This window comes from Drosophila serrata, unplaced genomic scaffold (assembly GCF_035046125.1).
Source record: "Drosophila serrata isolate PLE 108 unplaced genomic scaffold, ASM3504612v1 contig_302, whole genome shotgun sequence".
NCBI lineage: Eukaryota > Metazoa > Arthropoda > Insecta > Diptera > Drosophilidae > Drosophila > Drosophila serrata.
In genome coordinates, this window is record NW_028257200.1 from 1 (window position 1) to 25,107 (window position 25,107).

The 25,107-nt window shown below is 38.7% G+C and overlaps 1 protein-coding gene across 1 annotated transcript; it reads right to left on the minus strand.

The window, feature by feature from the left end:
- Positions 1-1,286: 1,286 nt before the first annotated feature.
- Positions 1,287-25,107, minus strand: Wnt4 (Wnt oncogene analog 4). Its single transcript, XM_020950773.2, has 4 exons — positions 23,336-25,107; positions 2,523-3,021; positions 2,229-2,456; positions 1,287-2,157 (listed from the first exon to the last, which is right to left on the minus strand). Exons 1-4 carry the CDS (start codon positions 23,977-23,979, stop codon positions 1,915-1,917), a joined length of 1,614 nt encoding a protein of 537 aa, XP_020806432.2. The 5' UTR covers positions 23,980-25,107; the 3' UTR covers positions 1,287-1,914.

Genomic DNA, 25,107 nt, shown 5'->3' on the forward strand with positions numbered 1-25,107 from the left:
AGCTTGCTCTTGACTTTGTTCCAAAACAAATCTCGCAAATGTGGGCATATGATATGATTCCCAACTGGTTCTAACATCCCTGGAACGAAGTGGCTTCTGCCGGCCAAGTCTCAGATATGTGTTGTGTTACAAAAGTTGCAAGTCATTGTTTATTGGTGTTCAAAGTTAGTAACTGATCATACATACTTACTGGTCATAGATACTTACTGATCATAGTTACTTCATGTGCATTGATACTTCCTGTTCAGAGTTACTTAATGCTCATTGTTAATTACTGTTCATAGTTAGTTGTTGATCTTAGTTATTTACTCATCATAGTTACTTACTGATCGTAGTTAATTACTGATAAAAGTTCTATAAATCGTCCGATCGTTCCTATAGCAGCTATATATATGTATATATATAGTCCACCGATTCGCCCTGTTCCGACTTATATACTAGTAAAATTATATAGAAGAATAAATCCATAGTTTCACTCAAATAGCTTGCTCTTAAATTTGTGCCAAAACAAATCTCGCACATTTGGGCATATGATATGATTCCCAACTGATTCTAGCATCCCTGGAACGAAGTGAGTTCTGCCGGCCGAGTCTCAGAAATGTGTTGTGTTACAAAAGTTGCAAGTCATTGTTTATTAGTGTTCAAAGTTATTTACTGATTATACATATTTACCGGTTATAGATACTTACTGTTCAGAGTTACTTACTGATCATAGTTACTTACTGGTGTTCAGAGTTAAGTACTGCCCACAGTTAAAACTTGATCACAGTTATTTGCTGATCATATTTAGTTACTTATCATAGTTACTTAATGTTTATTAAAACTTACTTATCATAGTTACTTACTGGTCATAGGTTCTTACTTACTTACTTACTTTTTGAATTAAAATTAATGTATTTATGGCTGTTTTATGATAGGTATCAGATCCACTTCCCTTCAATTACAATCTACAAGGGTATATAAACTTCAGTTTCCCTAAATTAGCTAACTTTATTATTTATTTTTAAATTAATTGATATTTATATAAACATACATATATGCTAAAAGTTCCTTCAGAAATGCATCCAAAAATGCTTATGTTCCATTTTCTACATGTCTTCCTACAGATACTTTACTACATTTTATGGCGAGTCCCATAAACGGTTTGAGTCTCGGCTAAATCTGTTGCATGCATTCTGCGTTTAAAAACGCCCCAAAGAATCAAGCGATTTAAACCGCTCGAAATTCCATATTAATAATTTTAATTTGATTTTAGAAATCTATAATAATTAATTAAAACATCAGCATTTATTTTTATGTGAAACTTTTTATTTCATTTCAGTTTTGTATTTTTTTTTGGTTTGTTTTGTATGTTTAAATACTTATTAAAATTGTTTTTGTTTTTTATTTTTCGTTTTTGTTGCTGTGTGTGTGTTATTAGCGTCTGCTTTTTTCTGGCTGTTGTTGTTCTTTGTGTGTGTGTGTTTGTGTTTTTTTGTAGATTTTCTTTTTTGCTAAATAATGTTTTGCCATTTTTTTTGGATTTTTTTTTGTTCCTTTGCGACGGTAGCTAATAATGTTCACTATATAGTAATTACATATATAGAAAGATGCATGTATGCGCTTTTGTGTATATGTGTGTGTGTGTATGAGTATGTATTATGTGGGTGAGAGTTTTTCAGTAAGTTTTCAGAGAGTTTTCTATCGTTTTGCATATCATTTCGTTCATTTTGCTTATATCATTTCAATAATATTTCGTTTGCTTAGTTAGGAATGGAAAAAAATTACAAGCCATAAATGAAGGTAGAAAAAAACTTTACAAATTACATTTTTAAATAGAGAGAGAGAGAGAGAGAGCTCAGAGGTGTGGAAAGAAAGTGACAGCTTCAGAGACTTTGAGAAGTGAAGGAAGAGAAAAGAAAGACGTCTCTCCGTCTATTTACAAAAGTATTTATCCTCATAACGCTGACAATAGTCGCAGATCAGCTGACAGCATCTTCCATTGTTAAAACGACATCGACACTTTTCCACATGCTTGAACTCCTTGGTGGTGTAGCCACGCCCACAGCACAGGGTCCCACAATTGTCCGGATGCAGGCATTGGCGATCCTTGGTGACCCCGCAGTAGGAGGGCGAGGTCTCCAGATAGTACAGTGTCGTATATTGTGATTGTTGTGGCTATAAAGAGGGAGGTGACATATTCATTAGTTAACTGACCGGAAACGGAAGTGGGAACTTAAAGGACTCACTTTCTTGCGTCGCTGCTTTGGCTTTTTCATGCGACTCGATGAGGCCTGTCGCATGGAACGCTGATTGGGCGCCTTGCGAATGGCCTCATTGTACTTTTTCCTTAAAAGCGTGGCCGTGGCATTGAAGTCTGCCATTTTCTTCCAGCAGGTTTTCATAGAACAGGAGCCAGAGACGCCATGGCACTTGCACTTGTCCATCATCAGCGAGGAGACGGCCTCAATGCCGACCTGTAAGTAAACAATTAATCCCTTAATATATAATATTTTTCTTTATTTTTTCCTTTCTTTGCTCACCTCAGAGTCATGTCGCAATATCTCGCTGACCTCGTCCCCATCGCCGCCGCGTAAATCCAGAAAACTTCGTGTCACCCTCTTGCCATGTTTCAGGTTGTCATTGCATCCTCCCCACTGGAAATCCTGAGCCTCCCGATTATGTTTCTTGGGCCCGCAACTGCATTTGGTCATTCTGCCCTCGGCACAGGCCCTGGCTATTGAGTGTGTCATGGCAGCAGCTGTGAGTGCGTGCACAAAGGCCGTCTCCTTGTACAGCTTCTTGAAGATATTCCGCTTGCCACGCGTCTCAATCGAGCAATTCCAGCGATCGTAGCGGAACTGCTCCTCACAGTGACTGGTGGCCAGGCGACGTGCCTCACTCAAGGTTCCCGGTAATCCTGTCTCCTTGCGGCACTGATGATTCTGTCGCCGGGTGGCGGGCATATACCTGCAGGGTCCACCCACCTGACCCTGGGATGTGAATACCGCCATCACTGTGTGCTCCGAGATGAAGTGTTCGCTGAAAGGGAGAGAAAGGAAGGAATTTGGGTAAGTTTTTTGTTGCTAATTTTGGTATTTTTATTATTATTATTATTATTTTTTATTTGATATTTTTATTATTTAATGACTTACAAATATTTGTTTGGTATTTTTATTATTTAATGACTTACAAATATTTGTTTGGCATAAAGATAATTTATTATTAGTTTTATTTCTGTTTAAAAGAAAGATGTTAAAATATGAAATGAATTTTACACGAATTTTACATTGGGCGACATACTGGCTCCACCTAGGGTTTGTTGATGTAAATTCAATAACACAGATGGCGCCACACAAACTTCTAAAAGACTTCAAATCGAAGTTTAAAATTTTTAGAAGAGTTTTAAAGCCATAAATTACACAAAAAATGGATCTAAAATTAAATGATTAACATCGAAAACCTTCAGAGATTCTCAAGAGCATTCCAACAAATTTAATTTGTTTATTACCAATGATAAAACATCAGTCCCACCCAAAACTTTTAACTTTTATTTGATTTACAAAGTTACAACACAACTCGGCGTATGCTTTTCCTTATCAGTTTTTTGGCTTCTTAGAATGGGCGGAAGGAATTTCGTTTTAATTGGTCTGTGTGCTCCATCAATTTCCAGTTATTTTGGGAGCTTCTTATGGGAACGAACGAGTGCGAGTCTTTTTTTTTTATTATTTCAAAAAAGATGCCGCCTGTGCAGCTCACCTCACCCGCTGCTTCCTGTCCAGCCCCACGGCATCGGTTATCATTTTGTGGCACTCTGGACTCCCTCCCGAGGGGTTGCTTCGTTTTAGAGTATGCTGATTTGCAGGAAATCTTAAATTCCCATAAAACTTAAGTGCATCGTAAATTGGCGTATGAGTAACGAGCTCAGCATATCTGCGGCTATCGCACTATCTGACTATCTGACTATTTCCGTCTCCGTCCTCGCCTCGAGGCACAGATTTTCCTCATCGCAGGGAGAAAAAATGTTTAAAAAACTTGAAACCAAGTAATACAAATCAAGTTTTCTAAATCATATTAGATTGGAAGCAAACCACCCAGAAATACACTATATAATATATAAAACATCTTGAAAGAACAAGCTAATATACTCAAAAAAATAATATTTATGTCCCATTTTAATATTTTTTAATTGATTAAAAATTTTTCTCAGTGCACAAGTATGTTCCTCTGATTTCTCCGGTTCATCGTTCTCGTGGATTCTCCTCCACTTCGATCTCAACTTTCGCCAACTCACAGAGAGTCTGTTAATAATATTCCATTTGGGATTTGTTCCACATTTTCCCGCGTGCCCACTACTTTTTTTTATGTGAAATTAATTTGCCACATTTTCGCCATTAATTAATTAATTGAATGTTTGAAATGTTTACAAGTTGTTTGCTTAGGCTCTCGGCAACACTTTGCCACAATTGTTTGGATACACAAATCCGCATGCTGCGGCTGGCCAATTTTTATCTATTTATCTCCCGCTGCTTTATTTCGTTATTTGACGTAGTTTTCCCGCTTGATTAAAATATCATTTGTCGATTGACGGAAAACTAGTCTGGATTGGAATTTTATTGGGTGGCCCCAGCAGCACTTACCAGTTCTAAATGAAGAGTCTAGGAAAATTTTTTGGAAAGCATTTAGAAACAATTTTATATATAATTGGAATTTAAATATTTAAGGAAAATCTAGCTTACTATAAGTTCCCCCAAAGATAAGTAATTAATCGTCCTGAATTTCTACATAATAATTAATAATTTTATTTGTAAGAAAAGTATTATTAGCCTAATGTGACATATGTCGATCTGTTGATCTCTGTTCTCTCTGGAGCTCTTTTGTGACTTTATAATGCCCATCGGCCAACACCCTTGGGGTCTTCAATTACGGCTCAAAGCCCGTGTAAGTCGTCGTGTAAGCTTTGTATTGTTATCACATCCGATTGTGTTGTGTTGTGTTTGTTGCAAGTGCAATGCAAAGCGCATTAACGTAAAGCCTGAAACACACACAAACAACTTCCCCTTTACCCATTTCAAGTTTGGATAATGTGTGTCGCCTTAGCCATTGGAAACATTGAGGAATTACAAGCCCTAAGCTCTCAGAGAGAGAGATAGATAGAAGCTCGATAGAGAGAGATAGGGAGAACTGGCAGCCGAATCGGAGTTAATCCTTTTGACAAAACGTTTACGGGCCAAAATGGAAAGGCAATTGGCTGGGCAACTGGCTAAAACAATTAGTCAGACAAAGGGGATACAGTTTCCTTTAGAGGTAGTCAGTGCTGGACATATTTTGATTATTTTAAAGAGATGTTTTATATTTTATAAAGAAGTTCTGGTGTTGTTAAATAACTTTTAATTTTTACACTCTTTCATGTGGTCTAAAATAATTCATTTCAATTTCTAAATGAAAGAATTCTCCTTAATTTGTATAATTTTACTTTCCCCGAAAGTTTTTTTGCCATCACTGACTCCTGCTTGCACTTTAATTTCACAAATCTCAGCCGCTGGGCAAACTCAAAGAGAGAGATAGATTTGTATCTTTCGGATACAAACTAGTCGAGAGCTATTAAAATGGCCGCAGAGCAAAACAAACCGAATGGTGAAGAGGTAAAGAGTTGGCGGTTAGGCCAAACAACAACACAACAAATTGATGAACAGACGGATGTGTGCCAGCAAACATATGTACTTAATATATATATTTATACATATATCTAGATATATATGTATATATGTTTTTGTGGGTGTGTGGGAGAGCGCCGTAAAACAAAAGTGTTGATGGATATTTTCCTCGTGCGATGATGACGCTGAAGTTGTGTGCTTCTGAGTGCTCTCTCTTCGCCTCACCTTTCCTTGACTTTTCCTGGTTTTTCCCGTGCATTTGTGGAGATTCATCAAATTTTCAGAAACGTAAAATATTCAACACGCACACACACAGGTACCCTGGCTCACAAATATATAAATCCCTTTGTGCTGCGGCAAAAGCATTTTATGGACTTTACAGTTTTTAGTTGCTGCTGCTGCTGCTGATGTTGCCCCAAAGAGCATAGCAAATGTGCAACAGCAACAGGAGGCAAAGGAAGACACTGCAAGCAGCAGCATCCAGCGATTGGAAGCTGTTCGAAAAGCACAAACAAAATACACAGAAAAAAATAAGGAAAAACAATTAGATTTTTCACGAAAAAGTTAAGGCAAAAAATGTTTTTAAATATACCATTTAAAAAATATTTAAATGATTGAGGGTGTACCCGAATACCAATTAAATATATTTTACATTTTTATGTTATTGTCTTGTTCAATATATAAACTTATCATAAATGTCTTATATATATTATGTGACTGAAAAATTTAGAGAGTAATTGGTAAATATATAAATAGATTTACAAATTGATCATTGATTGATTATTGAAACTAAAATTGGAAGCGTTTAAAGATTTTTAATATTAAAAAGAATATATCATTCAAGTCAATTAAATCTGATATTTATGTTAAGAAATGAGAAAGAGAGAGAGAGTTTGAGCTATGACAGTAGGGCCTTCAGCTCTGGTTTTATATTCACTTAAATATGTTAAATTATTTAAGTAGAATAATATATTATATAAACTATATAAATGTTTTGCCATTCCTTTAATAACTTATTGATTAAATTTAAGAAAATAATCTATTATAAATGCTTCAGAAAAAGTGTAACAAATCCATCCATTCTCCAACCTATTTTTCCCCCTGTGTAGCTGAGGATAAAAACTGAAATCAACACTGGCAGTCGGACATAAAATCTTTTTTAAAGTAGCATAAGCATATCGAAAGCTGAAAAATGCTCTTTCGACTTGAACTTTTTTTTTTATGGACCTTTTTACCATTTGCATTTTATTGCCAAAACATAAATGCAGCTGCCAGCCACGCACTACCCTCTATACGAGCAGGTTCCTCGCCTCTTTGGCCTTCTTGGCCTCATCCAACGAAATGCATTTGCTTATTTTTAAAACATTTGACTTGCATTGGGCTACCAAACTCTACTCCAGTCGATTTTCGATTTCGTTCGAATCTTTTCTGGGTGGCTTGTTTGTTTGTTCGCTGGTCGCTCTGTTTGCGTTTCCTCTGTTTGCTTTTGGCATTGCTGTCGCATAACTTACCAAGGCCCGAAATGTTCAATTAAAAACGCAAGTGCAAATACTGTAACCCAATCGGATCGAATCGGTTCGGATCGGAGGAAAATATTGATGAACTTAGGCAGAAGTTGACTCGCACGGTTGGCTTTAATTGATGGCCGGCAAATGAACTAGAAGAAGGCGCTGGCCTCTTTTGCTTCAATATGTTTGTGGTTTTTGTGCTTTTTTACTTCCTCAGCTGCTTTCCAGCTTCCCAGCTTGCTTGCTTAGCAAGAATGGGGCCAATGAGGCGTCATTTCTACGGGCAATTTGCTAAGAGGCGAGCAATTCCCTCAGATACTATATGTGCACAAATAATCGTTAATAGTGGAGATCATTAAGTCGATACGGCTCGTGAATTTTCAAGAATTATCTTTCGATGTACACAATAAAAAAAGGGGGGAAAACAAAAATAAGATAAAAGGGGTGTCACAGAAATATGGTAGATTTTTTGGAGACATTATAAAAGTATTTGAATTGCTCTTTTAAAATAATTTATTTGCTACGTTTCAAAGTAAATGTTCTTTCAAAAAAAGAAACCAGGAAAACTTATTTTATCCGTTTTATATATAAATTATAAAGTTACAAACAACACAAATGTTTCTTGTGTAAACTTTTAAGGAAGGTTTAATTTCGTTTGCTGTCCCATTAATTGCCATAACTCTTTTTCAATAATTCATATGGAAGCCATTTGTTTGGCTTAAAAGAGCTTAACAGTGTCGTCTCCTTTTTGGATCTTGCGAAATCTTTCGCTGAGTCCGCTTCCTGCACCTGTCAGCTTATTTATTCATTCGCTTTATGGCGCACAGAGACACACACTTCAAAATGCGTTGTAAATATTGCGCTTAAGCTGCTAAATTGCAGGCGGTAAAAGCAGCAGTTACAAAAATAACAACAACAAAATAAATAAAAATAAATAAGAAGCGAGCAAAATTGCAAGCGCGAAAACCGCAAGACAAACGTCCGCCCCTTTAGGGAAAAATCCCCCTTTTCCGTTTTATTTTTCACCAGGATGAGGATGAGGGGTCCCTAAATGCTGATGTATGAGATGTTGTTGTTGCTGCCCAATTTCGGCAGCGTTAAAACATAAAATATGCTTCCGTTCCTGCTTCATTCAAACCCCCCAATGAATAATGTGGCTGCAACAAGGGGAAAGGAAAGTTGTTGCACTGACAGGAATTTGTGATGAGTTAGTTATCTTATTTAATATTTCATTAAAATAGTGAGAGTTTTGATGGTAAATCATGCCATTTTATTAATTAGTATTTGATGAATAGCAGAAATAGGGAAAGGATCTTCTTAAAATAATTGTAATTGTTTTTTGTGAAAAAACATGATATGTATATTTGAAATTTAAGTATTTTAAATATATTTTATATCAATTTAAAATTTTTGGATAGTTTTCGAGTTTTCCAAATAGTTTTAAAGCTTGTACTTATTTTTTAAGGGGCACTTTATTTAAATTAGTCGAAACAGAGCTTTCAAAATGTGCAACAAAATATTTTTCCGACTAGATTTGACACCAAAAATAGTATTATTTAAAAAAAAATTTGTAAGATTTCTTAGATATTTTTTCTCTCTGCATTTGTGGGTGGTTGTTAGTGTGGGGCAGCAACAGTCGGTGGTTGTTTTTCGGCTGCAACTCGGCGCTTCATCATAAAAAGCGCATCCTTTTGCCCATCCAGCTCCCTGCGCCGAAAGATTATGGTCATCAATTTTGGCATCATCCAACAGCAGCAGCAAACAGTTGTAACCGTAAACAATGTCGCTACCCCTCAGCAGCAGGAACAGCAGCAGCAACAGCAGCAGCAGCTTTGGCAACAACAGCAACAAATGTGCCCCCCGAGAGTTTGGCACAAAATTAAAAACAAAATAACAAATACAAAAAAACCAATCCAAGTCCGAAAACAAAAACCGGAGAACGGTAAAAGGCATTTTTATGGGCTGGCTCATAAAATTTGTGCATGGGATTTTGGACTTGAGCAGTAAGTAGACAATAAAATGACGTCGCTACTTTTTTTCGTTTTTTGGATTTTTAATAAAACGTTGCGGCAAATGATTAAAAACAAAAAGGCCAGCAACTGCGCAGTAGCAACAGTAGCAGCAGCAGCAGCAGCAATCAATTTACTTGCCCACCCAGAAAGCGAGGGTCGCTCGGCCACTTGCTCTCTTCCGCACTGGAGCTCTATTTTAGTTTTGAAAAGCATTTTTACGGCTTACTCTGCTCGGATTGCTGGGGATGCTGCTGCTGGTGTTGCTGGTGTTGCTGCCGCTGCGGTTTATTTACTCAAAAATCGTTTTTGTGGCAAACAACGGCATTGGAAAATGCAAAAGCAACGTTAAAGTTTATCATTAAGCAGCTGAAGCCGACCGAAAATGCCATGTAGCGGAAGCTGATGTTGCTGCTGTTGCTGCTACTGCCACCGATGTTGCTGCTGCTACTGCTGCTGCTGCGTGTGCGCGAGCCATAAAAATGCAATAAAAATCTTTACGACACATTTCGCTTGCACCCCCTCACATTAGGGCAACAACGCACATACTGCACTGTAGATATGGCCATATATACCGGGGGTATATATATAGAATTAGATGTACGCTGGCCACACTTCACACCTTAGCTAACTTCCTGCTGCTCCATGTTGCTGCCTTGCAGCAATTGTTGCTACCTGAGAGCAATGGCTGCTGTTGTACATAGTCTCATATTTATATTGAATCTAAATGTATTAGTGATAAAATTATGCACAAATTTGTATAGCCTTTTGTTTTTTGAATGGTTATTTTATAAGAGACGACACATCTACAATTTTTGATTTGAAATGAGGGCTGCATCTTGTTTTTAATAGGATTTATTTCAGATTTTACTTGAAGATTACTAAATTACTATGGTATCTTAAATATGTTTGCCTGAAAATTATTTTAATCTTAGAAGCAAATGACAATTTAGAGTTAAAAAAAAACGATGATCTATGAACCCAAATCGGAGGCGACACTTTTGCCAATACTTTTTCGAACTACCTTTCCTTGACCAAGTTGAACTTTCTGCTGCAAGTTTTTCTCTACAATTTTCCTGCTTTGTTTTTCCCTAATATGTTGTTCTCCCTTTCATTGAATACATTGCCAAACTATTTTTCAGCTAATATTAGATGTATTGTTGCTGCTTCTGCTGCTCATGTTTTTGTTGGTGTGGCTGGCATTTCCCCCGTTTATGCTTCAACGGCATTCCAGCAATTTGTCTGCATTTCTTTAGCATTTTCTCCAGCATTTCCCCATATGTTTTTGTTTTTGCCCCAGTGCGTTTTTCGCTGTTCGGCCCTTTAAGAATTTTCATCAGGTAAGTTCGTGAATGAGTCGAAAAAGAAACATATTCCACCAAATATTGAGATTCAGTGACTAATTTACGAGATAGGCTCTTTTATCTCAAGCAATGAACTTCCCGATTCTCACTAAATGGAGACTTATTTATGGAATTGTCATAACATTATCTCTTCGGCGGCGGGCAATTAAAATTAATTGCTGGAATTTTGGTCTTAATTTTCCTCCCCAAAGCCACCGCCCTCTGAAGTTTTTCCATAAAAATTGCCAACGAATAGATTTAAATTAATTTTCCTGGCAATTTTCTTCAAACAAGGCAACGGAGGCTAAAACACAGCAGGGAAACAAAGCTTTAGCTTAGCTATTAATGATTAATTTGGCGACTCGGCTTGGCTTTGGTACACTAAGGGAAATATGATGAGAAATACTTTGAATCATATGATTCACTAATTCGTTGGTTAGCCTAAATATAATACTAGTTCTTGCCGTATATAAGAAATGATTTGAGATGTAAAAACACGCAATATTTCTAGAGTTCTCTCTTTGTTTTTCTATTATTTTTATCTTCGAAATATATTATTTTTCCAAGTGTGCTAGGAATAAAAGTGGAGGTGGGCCGTAAGGTTTGAATAAAAGACTCGCATAAAAATTAAACATCAACACGAAACGCAATCAACATTAAAAGTTTGCGAGGGAGCTCTTAGCTTACATTTTATTTACTTTCCCATAAAAGAGAAACGCACGGGAATAAACTGATAAGAACCCGCCTCTCGCAGCCCAAAAACTTGGACTCAAACTGGGAAGCTGGGATGCTGGGAAGTGGTCCTGGCTCCAGACTCCGTTCTTTCTCGCCGGGATCCACTCAAATGCGTTTCGCATAAAATGCGTTTTTATGGCCGTGACGAAAAAAGCGATCCCTGATATCACACCCCAAACAGGCGGAGAAAACTCGGCTTCGCTTTCCCATCAACGCCATCATCAGCTCGTTTTCCCTGGGAAAACTTTGCCTTATTTTTTTTGCGAGGGGGGTGAAAGCGTGGCCGCAATGATGTATTAATGGACGGTCACGTAAAGCTCATAAGATTTTTACAAGCAACCCTCGCCAGCGAAATGGCCTTGGAGGTGGAGTCCATGAAGTCCACATATCGCATATAAGTACATAGTACATACGGGGCACTGAAGTACTTTACACACACACACATTCCTCGACTCTTTTCCAGCTCTCCAAGTTGCTCATTGAGTGCTAATTAAGCAAAAATCCCGCCCCACAAACGAGGCCAAGTTGGCGCCATATATACAAAAAAAAAAAGAAGAAAGATGCCACAACCATCCACGCACAGATTCAGATACAAATTCAACTAGATACAGATAGATAGGTATAGCTACAGATACAGGTCTGTGCTTTATTCTCTAAACAAATCAAATGCTGCCACGAAGGCATTCAATCAGTCGAGTTCACTTTGCTGGCAATGTTGTTGTTATGAGGTGATAAAACAAGTTCATGTTGCATGGATGGATCCCTTGGCTTCTGGCATATTCCCCCCGATCTCCTCATGTTTTGTAAACTTTACAGAACTCATGATTATTGACCAATTAGCTGGCAACTGGGAAAGTTTCGATTTAAGATGTATCATTCCAGTTAATGAATATTGATTCCAGATACCAGAAAAAACAAGAAAAATTAATGGCATAAACAATGGGAATACAAACTAGAAGCCACAAATCAAATGCGTTTTTAAACATAAGTGGAAAATGGAAAATATATTTTCAGGGAGTTGGTATTGCATCTATTGCGGAATGTCGTACTCTTTTAACAAAGTGAAAAGTTATCTAAAAATACTGTTGGGAAAATATTTTCCCTAAGTTCATATCTGCCACAACATATTCTGGCTGGCAGACCAATTTGTTGGCCACTTCCGTTCGTTGTTTCCACTCAGCACTCTTAGTACAGATCTAAGCCAAATAAATGACCAAACACAGCCGGAAAATTCGAATGTAGAACTACACACAGAAAAAAACTAGAGAAAGTGGTGTCTATGTAGAATTTGGGAAAATATTTAGTTTTACTTTGGTAAATGTGTCAAAGGTAAATCATACTTGAAGCATTTAATCTTGAAGTTATTATTAAACTATACAGTTTACTTATTTGAAAGTATGCACTCCTAAAGTTTAATTTCAAATTCATTTTAAGACCTAAAGTACTAAAGGTATCCTGAATATTCGTGGTCAATTTTCAACTAAAAGTTCAGATGCAAAGTGATAAAAACCATGGAAACCTTAAGCATATTGCTACTTAAGGACCAAAAATCTTGTTCTGTAATCTATCGTTATTTATATAAATATTTACAATTTATATTATTAGATCTATCTATCTTAAATTCTCATAAGAAATAATAGGAAAATATTGACTATTTTTCCAGAAACTATTTAATGTGCACTTGCTCTCAAAAAGAGGCGCCTTTTTTTATTTTTTTTTTTCTCAGTTATCGGTTATAGAGGAAAAACCTATGGTGACCACACAAAATTCGCTGGTTTTCTTGGCATATTTTGCCAGTCGCCTGTCAACGCCAAGATGCGCTTAAGCATTATTAATTGTTTTTGAAATGAACTGTGCGCCATGATAATGAGCAGCGAAATATGCAACACAAATGCACCAAATGGCAGCAAAAAAGGCGAAGTGAGTTTCTGATGCACCGATGGATGCGAGGGAAGCTGCACGGAGATCGGCCAGTCACATCCATTGGCATCTGTATGGCAGCTAGTATACATATATGCATCTCTGTTGGCCAGAAAGGCAATTTTGCATAATTTCCGAAACACATGTTGCCTTCAATCATGCGAGAAAAGGCAGCGGCTTCAATGGGGAGAAAGGGATACTAAGGGTGATGTGTGGCACCAGAAGGAGGAGTTGCAGGGATAGAGGGATTTGCTGAAGCGCCCCGAGGGCACATAGACAAATTGACTGACTGACTGACTGAGTAAGTGAATAACTGACTAACTGGCTGCTTCACTGCATCCGACTGCCTCGGCCTCAGCCCATGCCCATTCCCAGCGAGGGAAACTGCGACTGCCAGCAGGGAGTCAAGTGAAAATGTAGCGGAAAACATTTTAATACTAATTACAAAGAATTTGTGCCGCCGCCGTTCAGCCACTTTTACTTTTTGCCCTTGTTTTTTGCAAGAGATACCCTAACCCAGGAATGTGGGACTTACTTTGGTTTGAAATGGTTCTGATTTATTAATAAAATATGAAGTTTAACGTAAGAAAAGGTCAATCATTAAAGCTGTGTAGTTTCGGAAAGATCCAACTAATTATAATAATAGTATAAATGATCTTTGGAGTATTTACTGATTTTTAAAATGAATTAGTCTGTTGCTAAAAAGGGAGCATAAACTATTCTTTGATTATGTGAAACTCCTTCATAGTTCACTCTCGCTCTCTGGCTACAGATACTCTGCAATCCTGTTGCAACTCATGACCCGGCTCTCGTTCCTGGCTCCAAGAGTCGTGTTGGATTTTTTTTCGATTTCCGAAAATAAATGTTAGCGCATCGCTTGCGGCACAGGACTGCGTTTTAATTGGAAAACACAGAGAGCCAAGTGGAGTTCCCAACTCTCCAGCTGTTGGATTTCGTTCCCTTTTCTTTCTTGTTTTTATTTTGGAACCTCGAAGGCGGCGGTAAAATCGCTTTAATCAAATCGTTTTATGACAGCGCAGAAAAGCGGAAAAGGCTGGAAAGCCGACAAATGACACAAACACAGAGACACACGAACGTCATTAAGTAAACAATTGTGTTGTGTGGGATGTGTGTGTGTGAGGCAGGTGAGTTTTCCCCAGTTTGACATTAAACGCGTGTTAATTTCATTTAATTTGGCCCGTGATTCGCCTCCACAGGGAGGAGGAGGAGTAGGAGGAGTATGAGGAGGAGGTGCGTCTGGCAGGAGGGAAAACTCAGTTCAGACATTTACGGTAAACGACCCGTCCATGTTTCTGTCCATCCATCAACGCCCCGATCGCTCAGCTCACACAGTTTGCTCTACAATTTTCCCCTCCCCGAACTGCATTTGTCAATCAACGTTTGCTGGGCAAAGTTTTCCCTCTGCGTTCTGTGGTATTTTCCTTATTTTTCCTCGCCTCTACTTGGACTGACATTCAAGGTCCATCATCTGCTATTTTGCTCTTGAATTTCGCCTGTGCAAAGTGAGATTTTTCCTGAGGGAGGGGAACCCCAAATATAGTTCTGTGTGCGTGTCAAAGAGAGAGAAGAGATCACCACCGCACAGCGCTTTGTCAAGTGGATTTTTTTGTTTCCCTAGCTCTTGGAGATCTGGAAAAACCGGAGATGTCAAGTGGGTGGTGTGGTTAAATGATTTGTGGATGGGCCAAAAAGTGATACCAGCCAATATAGAAAAGCTCTTGGGGTTTTGAGTGGGTCGAAATATAGAGGCTATTGAATGATTTAAATGCATTATCAGGTTGTTTAGGAAATGGGGTTTGCATTTATATGATTCTAGTAGTTGGGATTAAGAATTTAATTAAATTTTATTATATATAGTTTCTTGGAATTTAGTTTATTAAAACTCTTGAGGATTTTCTCTCTGTTCTGATTACTCATTTCCCTTTCCCCAGCCTCATTTCCCGCTGACTAACCAACTTCTCTGTCTAGATTTTGCAGACGTTTCCCTTGCCTTGAAGGCAAACATATCAATTTCATTTTTCCCCCTAAAAAAATTTAACTAAAATACCAAACATGTTTATATTTGGGGGACGCATTCAATGAAGATGTCACTGATGTCGGCGGCTTCTTTACACAGCTCCTGGTTTTTATTTTCCGCTCTCTCCTCGCCAGATACTCCTCATTTCCATAACTGTTTTCGGTTGTCTGATTTTTCTGGCTTTTGTTTTCATGTCGCCGCCACCGCTTTTGTCGGTATATATCAGCAGTGGCTTTATATACCCGTTCAGGGTCAGATTGCCAATTTATATTGATCTGGTAGATGGGAATGAAAATGCCCATTAACACCTACGACGTATCCACTTGGCGGCACAAGTGCATCATCAAGCGGTTACCACTTGGTCACACCTCTGGAGCACCCATTCGAGATGAAAGCAAATAAAACCCGGGGCGGCGGCGGCAGAGACTTGAGCTTGGAGTATGTGGCCTGAAGTTGGCCCAAGCTGGAGGAGCATCAATTAGGTTTAAAGACCCCGCCAACGACGTTTGACGGCATGCCATGACTCTCGTCGCTAATTTGCGCAAATTATGTGCCGGGCCTCTTAAAGTACCGCAAAGTGAATGAGTGCCAGGCCAGCAGCCCAGCGACACGGCAAACCCGGCAACCCGGCAACCCGGCAACCCGGCAACCCGGCAACTTGGCAACTCGGCGCAATCCCGGCCAGGAACCAACCATCCAAAACTCCAATTATGTCAACAGCAACCGCGCAGCAGGCGCAACATCAAAGCCCAGCCAGGCAGCCATTCAGCCAGCCGTCTTGTCTTATTGCACCTCACCTTGTTGCCTGGCTGGGAAAGCTGAAAGCCGGGAAAGCGGGGAAAAGTGCATCGGATGCCTGGCACGAGGGCAACATGTTGCCGCGGGGACAGGTTGCAGCAACATTTTTTCGGTGACAATCCGAGGGAGAGAAGATCTATAGCTTCTGGGAAGTAACGCCTATGGAATACCCTTATAAATATGATTGATTTTTGTAAAAGAAGAGATTAAGTACTATAAGTTTATTTACCCTTCCAGTCTGCATTTGAATTATAGGACTGAATAGGAAAGCGGTCTTAGCTGAGCTTTGTTTGAATCAATACTTATAGATATTTTTATGTCACAATTTTTTAGAAAAATCAAATTTTTAAAATCTCATAACTTGCATTAATGCATTAAATTTAATTCATAAATGTTTCCCATGTTAGTTTTTATTAAGTTAACAAATCTGCCTGATGATTCTGATCAAGAATATATATTATTTATAGGGTCGGAAAAGCCTCCTTCATATCGTTCATTCTGAATAAAACCGGAATACCTTTTAAGAATATAAATATAATTTTGGGCAACATAATGTTAAAAAGCGATTGGAATTTTTTTTAATACATTTAAAATAAAATTTAAAATGTATTTTTGATATTAATATAACTTTTCCAGTTGCGTCAACAGCTTCAGCTTTATTTTAGCAATATAATCGATTTGTTAAAACCCTATGCATAATTTTATTTGTTATAATATTGAGTAATAGAATTTTATTCAGCATTTAGTAAGCAAGTTTGTTATTAGTCCTCATATCCGCAGTTTATGAATATTTTGCAATATGAAAACATTTATTTCACGAATAAAATCCCTTTTAGTTTTAAAGAGGAAACCCAAAAACTTCCTTTAATTTAATAAACACATTAATTAGCGATTGCTTTCATAAGCATATCTTCTCCCATCCGCCTAAGGCTATGCAATTATACTCCAACTCCCGAAAATCCATTCTATTACAAATATTTTCCAATGAAAACAAAAAAGATACCCACAACTCTTACAAATCGCTTGCGAAAGTAATCATAACCTGGGCCAAAGGGTTAAGTAAACAGAAACGTCAACGCTTTTGTAGGTTAAACCGTTTAAGCAGGAGGATGTGTGTTGGTGAAGTGGAGTGGGTTTGCTGTCGGGGATCACGATATGTGACTTGTGACTGCAATTGGGGGGCAAGTCGCAAACTGCGTGTGGCAAAACGCTCTGGTCCCCCCTTTGATCTCATCTCCCGCCCCCCCGAAACGCTTTGATGTGCGGTGCGTGCCTCAAGGTCCACAAAACTTCAAGGTCCCAACTGCGGGTCTACATCTACATATGTATGCTGTTTCCGCATCTCTCTCTCTCTCTTGGGCTGTGTGTGTGTGGAAATTCGTTGTTTGTCTTTGATGCAACTTCCTCAATGCGCTGCCAAACGCGGGAAGGAAAATGTGGGAAAACTTTGGTCCAGAGACAGTTAAAAAGATGGCCAAAACGATGGTCGGGCAGGCAGGCGAAGGGGGGAGCACACACGGAGATCAAAGGCAACTCGAAAAGCCATCACGCTTTTAGACACACGACGAAAACACGGCGAAAACTCCAAGAAATGAAATAAAAGCATTGGCAGCACAGAACAGAATCAACCGCATATTGCACTTGGCTGCCATCTAAAACAGCCTTTGTAAATGCACAGCCAGAATTTAAATACAACAGCACGTTCCTATAATTATTAAGCCTAACGTAGAGATACTAAAATATATATACATATATAGATGGGGGAAGAAAGTTCTTAAACATATTAAAATATCCAGAAACTTGATGAAAATTAATTTCCAACTCTCACTTGAAAACAATATTTTCTCTAGAAACATCTTTTTCCAAGAAAACCACTCCGAAACCCATCATAATTATTTCTCCCAGTGTCCATCTGCATTTGTATCTGTATCTGCATCTGCTCCTCGGGAGTTTGTCTTACTTTTTACACCTTTAAAAATGTGTTTTGTTGTTTGATTTTAGGCTTCACGCTTGAATTGCTTCGGGTTGCCTGATTTGTTTAAGTCATTTGCTTGAATTTTTCTTTACGCACTTTCCGATGATTACATGAAAATGCGTTTTTATGTCATGGGAACATAGGCAGCTCTGCAGCATCCCATTGTTGCAGCAGTTGCAACCCTCGGAAATGCAGTTTCTTTTCGGGAACTGTTCATCATCGAGACTTTTATTGGATTCGATTCCAGGTTTTCAGCTTGAGTTTAGTTTCAGTTTCAGTTCCATCATGGCCAATTTATGAGTCGATCTCCGCTTTTGTGCTCGCCCTCGTCTGGCAGCTGCTTTTGTTTAAACTTTTATGGCGCAGCTTTAGCTTTTCCCTTTGCCCCGCTTTTCATATCAACAAAAGGACATTCGGAATAAAGAAATTTACCCAAAATGGGGGAAAACTTATTCACAGCAAAAGAGAAAAATATAAAAAATGAAAATCCAAAAAAACGACGATGAAAACTGAACCCCAGTTTATCATTAAGAGACAAAAACCACAGCAACGGAAATGCCATCAGGACTCGGGAGTCGGAGGAATAAAAAGAGTCGAGAAGTCCAAGTTGAGAGACAACGGCCTCATAAAACGCAGCCATCAAAAACGACAAAATTAAAAAGTTCAAATGGCAAATGGCAGGCAAATTGTGAGCAGTAAAATTACTAGAGAAAACTCTACAGGAAATATCGAATCCATAAACAACGAACTGGAAATGCTTTAACTGATAGTAAAGACTGAATAGCAGATCGAAATGCGATCTATTTTCATTTAGGAAATATTCCATAGTCGTTTCTAGAGTTATTTATTGGGATAATCATTGAAAAAGTATTCGCCTGGGATATTCTCTATCGAATTGCTGATCTATAGCCTCATTAGACAATGGAATTTTTGGGTATAAAAATTTCTATTCATGAAATATGAAGCCTGAAGGAATGCGTTAGGAATGTGGCGGCACTAAAATGTTTAAGTAATAGCAAACCTTGTTTCTGGGGTTCAAAAATCTTTCTACTTCACACAGAATTTAACTTTAAAAATATATAAATTATAAAAGTACATCAAATCATCATCTTTTCCAATGAATTTAAAAAGTTCATCCAGAGTAATTCTGAAATTTTAATATATCCCAAACTTATTGACGCACAAAAATACCTAAAGAAATGCAGAAGAGTGAGAAGTTAATAACCCCAATTTCATATTGCGAATACAAGAAATACAGAAATCCTCCAGCTGTTAGCCTTTATCCCCAAAAATCTACGACCTCCAATCTCCAGGCCATTACCAAATCTCAAGATCCCAGACTTTTCCATTGTCGTCGTATTGAGACAAATAAATTTCGGGTGGTGCCACATGGCGATGCCAACTGCAGTAGTCGTCGCAGATTTTCCCTGGATATTTTTAATTTTGCGGCGAGAATAAAAAACAAAACTTTGCCCATAATCGTTATCGTTATCGTCATCATCATCACAGCCAGTGTTTGTTGTGAGGGGAAACCTTGTAAAGAGAAACACAAGGACTTGACCATAATTTGCGGCCAAAAAACAAAGGCATTTCTTTTGTGTCTTGGAAATTAACATTTTTATGCTTCCGCCAGGAGGAAGGACTCTCAACTTAACTCAACTCTACTCCTTTTCACAGAGATGATATAGCCGGAAAGTTTTCCATCCATCCGCAACAATGGAAACTTGCACTCGCAGTTGTTAACATGAAGTTGTCCAATGAAGTAAGGACATGAAAGCCATGGCACACAAAAGGAAGAGGTTGAGGTGAGGCTGAGGGTGAGGCGGGGTGAATCCAAGGAAACGGTAAGTAAGTTTTAATTACTCCTTGACAAATATTTAACTTTGGGGAGTTTGCCAAAGGGAGCAACGGGTGCAAGGGGAAGGGACTTTGTCTTACGCACAATTAACCAGATTTTTGCCGCTTGCCAGGCAAATGAAATCACAGAAGGACAAAGACAGAGTCTGGGTACCGGGATTCGCTTTCAGACTCGAATTCAGATTCGGTGGGGTTGTAACAACATAATTCTGCGCCGTATAATGTCATAAATGTCTGTTAAACAAAACAACAACGACAACGACGGAGAACGGAGTACGGAGACGCAGACTGTCAAACATTATTACATTATTTGCCTTTTGCTTTCGGGGCTCTGTCAAAATGCTGAAATTGAAACCAACCCCGTGGCTTCCTCATTCGGGGGGATTTCTGGTTCTTGTATTACTCTCATCGCCGGATCAACCCTGACATGGGAGATTAATTGCGCCAGCCTTTTGCTTCTTTGAGTCAGTCGGAGGGAACTTCATCATCGAGTGCCCCCTGACGGCAATTATTAAATTTTCATTACATCCCCTAATCAGCGTTTTGTATTATTTTGTATATTGATTGTGTTCCCTTTTCGGCCTTCACATCTTGATTTCGTCCTGAATCGGGCAAATTGAGTTGAGAGTCGCAACGGGTTGAGGATTTTTTTTTTTGCAAAGGGTTAGAGATGCGAATTGCCATATTAGCAAAACGATTTAGGCAGGTGTTGAATTGGTTTTTGAATGGGTTTAAGGAATTAATTTAAATAATAATTAATTCGCTTATGAGATTTTATTGAGGGGTTCTAAGTGATTTCATTAGGACATACAAGTATATAGAAACCAAACCTGATAAGGAGATTTCAAAGTTTACTTAAAGGTTTACACAAAAAAGCAAATCTTTGAAATATAAATTTTAGGGGTTGAATAAAGTTTGTAAGAATTATATTTATTAGTTTTCATCCAGCAATATTTAAGTAATGGATTTTGTATTGTTTGTTTAGCAATAAATAATTAGGGTCACAAGGAGAATAACAATTTAATGAGAATTTAAAGAAGTTGTTAGAGCATTAAACACCTTAGAGAATTACAATTAATTTGCTAACTTTGTCGAAGTTTTAAATAGATAAAATTCAAAGGTTTTACATAGGTTATTTGAATCTGAAATTTTGTTTTTATTATGCAACTCCTAATACATTCCTGGCATAATTTTGCAATTCATAATGAAGCTTCTTCAAAGCAACTTCATTAGACCTCAAATGCAATCTATCAATTTCTAGCCTTCGAAATTAATGCTTGGCAAATAACTTTGTTGGTCTTGTGCAACTTCAAGTGTTTTGACTTGACTTTTTGTGATTCGTGCTGACATTTCGAATCAATAAAGTCGCACTTTGTGCTCCTCCCGGCACCTGCTCGCAGATATTTTCCGAGTTGAGTCTAGGGGTAATTGGGAAGACACACATTACACTCATACGCATTACCATCCAATCCAGTTTAATGGCAAACAGCAAACGATGTCTTGCTCAAATAAGCCGATTAATTGTAATCAAGCAGCGCGTCCAAATGGACACCGGCTGGGCATTCCTATTCCCATTCCCACTCCCATTTTCCAGCTGGGCTCCGGAACCAGGAGGAACTGAGTGGGATCCGGATGGGATCCCCTTGTCTATCGATTTCTGTCGTCTAGTCAGTTGGGTCAGTGCATGTGCCTCGCAAGGAAATAAATACAAAGAGGGAAAATAAGTGAAACACTTTCTACCCCGGCAAAGTGCTCCAAGTGGAGCCGAAGCTCCAGAGTTTTGTTTAATAAAAAGAAATGCCAATTGCGGAAAAGGCTTCAAACATACACTAAAAGAAAATGAGATGGTAATGGTTGTAGATTTAAAAATATATAGATAGAAGTGGATCCAGTTTACGTTATATGAAATCATATGCATATTCATAATTATATGAAATATTTAATTCCATTTTAAATATAGAATTTTAATACTTATTCCATAATATAATACCATGTCATCATGTTTTAAAACGAAAAACAGGACGTTATATAATTATGTTTGAATGTAAATATTTACCCACTTTACTTACTGTCCAAAAATGATTTATTTAAATTTTAAACCTATATTCAAAGGTTCAGAAAATAACAAGTATCTAAAGTTTGAAACAGTTTCCCAGTGTAAAATCTCATCCCTCCTTTGGCAAGGATATTATGGGGTTTTCCCCTTTTGTTGGGTGGTTTTGTAATGACAAATAATAACTGGTGGCCCTGCTGGTTAGTCCCCCCTTCCATCTTTTTTTCACCCCGTCCCTGGTGCTGCTGCTGCTCCCCTGTCAGTGGGCAAATTAATGGTGAAGTGTAAGTAAAATTTACGCTCTGCCACCGCCGCCGTTCGCATCTGCTAATAATCATAAAAAAGGCGGCTAGCAGCATTTTGACAACCGACAACCAACCAACAAACCCCCACGGTTGCAGCACCCCCATTTGGGAATGTTTTTGGCTGACAGCCGCAGAATAAAGCAAACGCAGGCTGAAAGCCAAAAGGAGCAGCGGCACCATCGCCAACCGCAAACAAAGCCAATATAAATAATTTTACTTTATTGTTTAAACCCGGGCTGGACCCCCACCACATCGTCTGCTTTGGATAAATATATTTATGTTGCATTTGCAGCTGATTAGCAGCTTTTGAGCACTTTTGAGGAGATCGGAGTGAAAAGGGTTTCCTCTGAGTGCCGACTATTGCACATTTCGATGGGTATTTATTTATTTATTCGGCAACTCACTTGCCCAGATCAAAAGCGAATCCATCGATTCGAAAACGATCAGGAAGTGCTTATTTCATAAAGTCTGGGAATCAGAAGAGATCATAAAGTGGCTGGCTGTAGTGAGTACTTAGAACTTCTCGAAATTTGTATATGTTTTTCTTAAGAGAATGATTTTGGGAAAGAGTTTTTTATATTTCAAAGGTAGAATAGAAATGTAGAATCTTTTGCGGAACGGAAATTATATTTACATAAAACATAGCTAGTCCCTATTAACTCATACATTAATATTCAGAAGAATCTTTCCCATATTTCCAATCTAATTAACTCTTAATTAAAGACCCCCTTCCGCATGTGTGAATTTTCAAGGCAAAAGGCCCTTCACTTGCCTAATTACCAACATTGAACCTACTCTAGTCATAGGCTCTTGATTTTTATGTAATCAAAGTTCATGGAGGGTTATGCTGCTCGCTCGAGAAAATCAAAATCGACCGAATCAGAGTTCACTTGATGGGTTAAACACGCTTTCCCAAGGCATGTTTTTAATAATTGCAGACACAGATATTAATTGTAAACGTTGATTGTTCACTCAACTGGAGTTGGGGCCACAGAAAGCCATATAAAAGCGCCCATAAAATGCCGCGACTGCTGGCATGTTCGTAGGACAAAACAATTTGATGGCTTGACTGAAAGATCTCCATCAATTGATAAGATTTCAGTTCAATTAAGATGGCTTTTCGCAGATGGGGAATAGACTGTGTATAGACTGACTCACTTGTAATGGCCCTGCTGCATATCCATGTTGCTGGTGCTGGACGGTAGTCCCATTCCCATGCCTGCAGCTCCGACTCCGACTAGTCCGCCTCCGCTGAGCATGGTTCCGCCGTATCCAAGATTTCCAGGTAATCCCTTGCCGCCGGGCACTATAATGCCCAGGTTTGCCAACCCGGCCAGTGCGTGTCCATGGGGATGTGAGCCCAGATTTCCGCCATGATTGTGGGACGAAGGTAAGCCCATTCCGTTGCCAGGAACTCCACCGCCACCGAGTCCAACTCCCGAATGCCAGGGACTGCCCACCGATGCCACTCCACCGCCGATGACCGAGGGAGCACTTGATGTACTGCCGCCCAATTGATTGATCATGGATCCGCCACCAGGTGAGCTGTTCACCACCTGACCAGCACCACTGCCTCCCATCAGAGTGTTCAGTATGGTGCTGTTCATATTTCCATTGTTCAGATTGTGACTGCTCTGGTGCAGTTGATGTTGCTGATGCTGCTGGTGGTGCATCACAGGATTGCTGCTGCTGTCCAGGTCACCATTTTGGCCAACCATCAGCAGCTGATCCTCGTTCCGCACCTGGCCGACACTCAGGTGGATGAGAAACATTAGCACAAATACTCTCAATGTCGATGGCATTTTCACTGAATTTAATTTCCGGTGTTGAATAGATGTTTTTGACGCTTCTGTTGAATTTGATTTTTCTAAATGCGTTTTCTATAGTCTACTTTTTGGCGTGATATATTGTGGATGCTTGGTGGTAAGTAAGTACTTGTTTAGTTAATAAATTACTATATGCTAGAGTTCTACCGCCTACAATATTTATTACTTTAAAGTTAGAAAATTAATTATACGATTTGTGTATGCTTGTCAAAATTGTTTCGGTTAATAGAAAATTGTTAAGTTGCCGTATAAAAATTTTTGTCTATGCTGGTTTTTGTTTTTATATTTGTTTGAGATTATGTATTTTGATAGTTGCATGAATTTTGTTTTGTTTTGTTTTGTGTAACTTATTTTGGACTGCTTAATACTTTTCGTTTGATTTCCACTTTGCTTTTTCTGGTACTCTACATTTTTTTGTTTTTCTAGCTTGTTAGTGGATTGGATTGATTAAAATTCACATTGGCACTTCAAACGTTTTTCTCTTGTGTTATTTCAACGGCCAAAGATGATTTATTTGCTTTAGAGATGTGTTTTCCTTTCGAATATTTCCTGGGAATAACGCAGAACATGGATCGAACAGCGCTAGATCAAAAGGCGATCTCCTTTTGTTGCCTGCCCCACCGACGATCGAGCGTATCAAAAGGTAACGAAACTAGTTTCGATGTTGCTGCTGCTGATGTTGCTGCTGCTACTGCTGCTGGTTGCCGTGTTGCATTCACCGCCAGCGACGCCGTCGCCAGTGCCTCTTCACACCGCCGATCCATCCATCTGGGCAGCCTAACTTTGGGGGTTTTCCGATGTTTCCGATGCACATGAAAGTAAGCCGCCACGCATTTAGTTAATTTCTCGTGGGCCGGCCGGCCGGCCACTCGCCATAAGCACTCAACACAGATCGCGGACGGTATCACACTTTGAGTAAATATATATATTCTCTATTTCTCTCTCTTTATTTTTCTGGAAAGCCCTTTCCGGATGCTAACAGTATTTCACACTTTCCCAACTTCTGCTTCTCGGCAAATATATTTTCTCAAAAATCTCAAATTCGAATACGTTTGCTCCGCGCCACACGTGCGACCATCAGCTCGTTCGGCACTCGACTGAATC